This window comes from Leptodactylus fuscus, chromosome 5 (genome assembly GCF_031893055.1).
Source record: "Leptodactylus fuscus isolate aLepFus1 chromosome 5, aLepFus1.hap2, whole genome shotgun sequence".
In the NCBI taxonomy this organism is placed as follows: domain Eukaryota; kingdom Metazoa; phylum Chordata; class Amphibia; order Anura; family Leptodactylidae; genus Leptodactylus; species Leptodactylus fuscus.
Window position 1 is genome coordinate 3350130 of NC_134269.1, and position 3015 is coordinate 3353144.

The 3015-nt window shown below is 39.2% G+C and overlaps 1 protein-coding gene across 1 annotated transcript; it reads left to right on the forward strand.

Moving 5' to 3' along the window:
- Window positions 1-221: 221 nt before the first annotated feature.
- On the forward strand, window positions 222-2655 carry LOC142204290 (olfactory receptor 11H6-like). Its single transcript, XM_075275600.1, has 3 exons — window positions 222-236; window positions 1504-2399; window positions 2589-2655. Exons 1-3 carry the CDS (start codon window positions 222-224, stop codon window positions 2653-2655), a joined length of 978 nt encoding a protein of 325 aa, XP_075131701.1.
- Window positions 2656-3015: the final 360 nt, after the last annotated feature.

Here is a 3015-nt window from a genome sequence, read left to right on the forward strand (position 1 = left end):
AGTCGTTTGCATTGTAGAAGTTAAAAATGTTTAACAAAGTTTCTTCTTGTGATCTCCGGACAATTCTCAGCTGTTTTCCTTCTCTGTAAGTTGTAACACAGGAGACCTGAGGTCATGGCAAGAACATCCCATGGTCTTATTTCCCACAATCCTCTGCCGTCACTGTGTGCTTCTATATATACAGGGAGTAAGAGAGATCCAGAGACGTAGACTGGCTGGAGATGGAGAGATCTGATGTAAGTTATTATTATTATTATTATTATTATTATTATTATTATTATTATTATTATTATTATTATTATTATTATTATTATTATTATTATTATTATTCTATAGATCCCACTGTCACACAGACAATCACTGGTGTTCTCTGTTATACACATTATAATACTGGGGGAGGGAGAATATACAATACTGATATAAAACGCTGTATGTGATGATTACCTCCTTAAGGGCATTGCCTGGTTTAGTAGTTAAAGGAGTAATGGTAATTGAGTTAAACATCGTTGAGAATGTAAAACATGAAAAATGTAAAATTTTGAATTTATTTTTCTATCTTTGTATCCATAAAGCTACATAGTATAGATTTTATTTTCCCTTCAGCAAGACAGAATACAATGTATCCTTCAAAAACCCATGTCCTCAAGTGACACAATGTAGGGGAACAGACTGGATAACAATTTTTGTACATGATTAGTATTTTTAACATTTTACAACCCATTTTTTTGTTGTTGTTTTTTTCAAATAATGTTTGTGCTGTCTGACAATAATCCGAGTCTCTTCTGCAGCTCAGTATGATCACAGCAACCTCCAATGTTATACAGCTTGTTATGGTTTAGTATTTGGACAGTAAGACAATGAATGTCTCTATTTGTCACCGTATTCTTAGAACCCTTTGTCTTCCTGTGTGACGGCTTGTTTATTGCTGGACGAGCTGTAGTTTTTCATGGTAACATTTTGAAACTTCTGGGTCACCTTTTCCTAAACGTTTTGTTGGTCTTCATATTTACATTGTGTATTTAGAGACTACCACTAGTGATAATGAAGTATTACCTGGTAATATTAAAGTTAGAGCCCCCATTGACTACCAAGATCTTTGGCTGGTGCCGTCCCCATATACCTGACATCCCTGGGACTTAGATTTCGAGACATAGGGATCTGTTTCTAACAAATAGGGTGTCATTTTAGTGTGTAATTAATCTGACCCCATTTCTGGCATGTTTATGGGAGGGAGAAGGATTGCAGAGAGCGCCCCTTACAGTCGCCTGTCGCTCACGTCTTTATATTATATTTCTTGGTTACAGTTTATGTTCTTCTCAGAATTATGTTCTTGGTCTTATAAAAGTCTCTCCCTACAGATTAGGATTCTGTGTAATTTGTGGAGATTACAGGGATGATATTACTAGCACAGTGCTGGGGACATTCATATCCTATTACTATAGTAAGCTCATTCTCGTCTACACCACAATAGATTGTGACTTTGCTTTTTTATTCTTTTTGCAGACCAATCGGACAATTGTCACAAGTTTTTTCCTCGTAGGATTTCAAGGCAGTCAATTATTAAGAAATCTTCTCTTCCTTTTGTTCTTTATTCTTTATAATCTAACACTATGTGGGAACCTCCTGATCATCACCCTGGTGTCCTCCAGTAAGATCCTCCACACCCCAATGTACTTCTTCATCTCACAACTCTCCATCAGTGACATCTTATTAACCACAAATATTGTCCCCAACCTGCTCCACATCCTACTGAATAATGGGGCGGCCATTACTTTTGTTGGTTGTTTTATACAGTTTTATTTTTTTGCTTCTTCAGAAACATCTGAGTGTTTCCTCCTGACAGTGATGTCCTATGACAGATATGTGGCCATCTGTAATCCTCTCCGTTACACTTCTATCATGACAAATACATTCTGTATTAAATCGGTCTCTATATGTTGGTTGTTGGGTTTTTCCATTTCATTCGTTACCACTATAACACCATCAAAGTTATATTTTTGTGGGCCAGATATCATTGACCATGTGTTCTGTGACCTTGTCCCCTTACTAGAACTCGCCTGTTCTGACACTACTTTTGTTCTTTTGGAGATTAATGGTTTGGGGGCTCCAATTATATTAACCTCAACCATCATCATTGTAGTGTCTTATACTTCTATAGTTCGGGCAGTCTTAAGGATTTCATCCAGTACTGGTAGACAGAAAGCCTTCTCCACCTGTAGCTCCCACCTCATTGTGGTCTCCATATTCTATGGGTCTATGTTCATTGTTTATGTTGTCCCAACTAAAGGACAATCATCTACAGTCAGTAAGATCCTTCCCTTGCTATATACTGTGTTTACTCCTCTGATCAACCCCATTATATACAGTCTGAGGAATAAAGATATTAAGAAAGTCATACAGGAAAGACTTTGCAGGGACTGATTCACATCTGCACCCCAGTCTCCGCTTTCAGGTTTCCGTCTTCTGTCCGAGAAAATGGACAGGAGACGGAAACCAGCAGTCACTTCCAAACCCATTCATTTGAATAGGTTTACAAAGTGTCTGCCCGTGAGCGGCTGTGAAGGAGTCCCTGCAATTGGAGGTGATTTAAGGGTAATGGGACAAACAGTGGTGAAGAATATATTTAGACCACTCCAATCTCTCAATGACAAATAGGGACACAGCTGAGAGGTAAGATAGAAGGGGCTATAAGGGCACAGGGCTATTATACTCTGGGATCCCAGAGAGCCTTACTGTATACAAGGGTTATGACTAGAGATGAGCGAACAGTAAAATGTTCGAGGTTCGATATTCGTTTCGAGTAGCCCCTCAATATTTGACTACTCGAATCGAATATCAAACCCTATTATAGTCTATGGGGGGAAAATGCTCGTTTCGGGGACCACATTCGATCAAATTATACTTACCAAGTCCACGAGTGAGGGTCGGGCTGGATCCTCCGAGAAGTCTTCTCCTTGCAGCGTCCCCGGGGCGTCTTCCGGCTCTTCATTCACTCTGCCAGGCATCGGGCCTGGG

Bases quoted from the DNA above. Each gene is read 5' to 3' on its own strand.
- LOC142204290 (XM_075275600.1), top strand. The intron at 2,400-2,588 runs GGAAAGACTTTG...TGGAGGTGATTT, and splicing joins GATATTAAGAAAGTCATACA to AAGGGTAATGGGACAAACAG.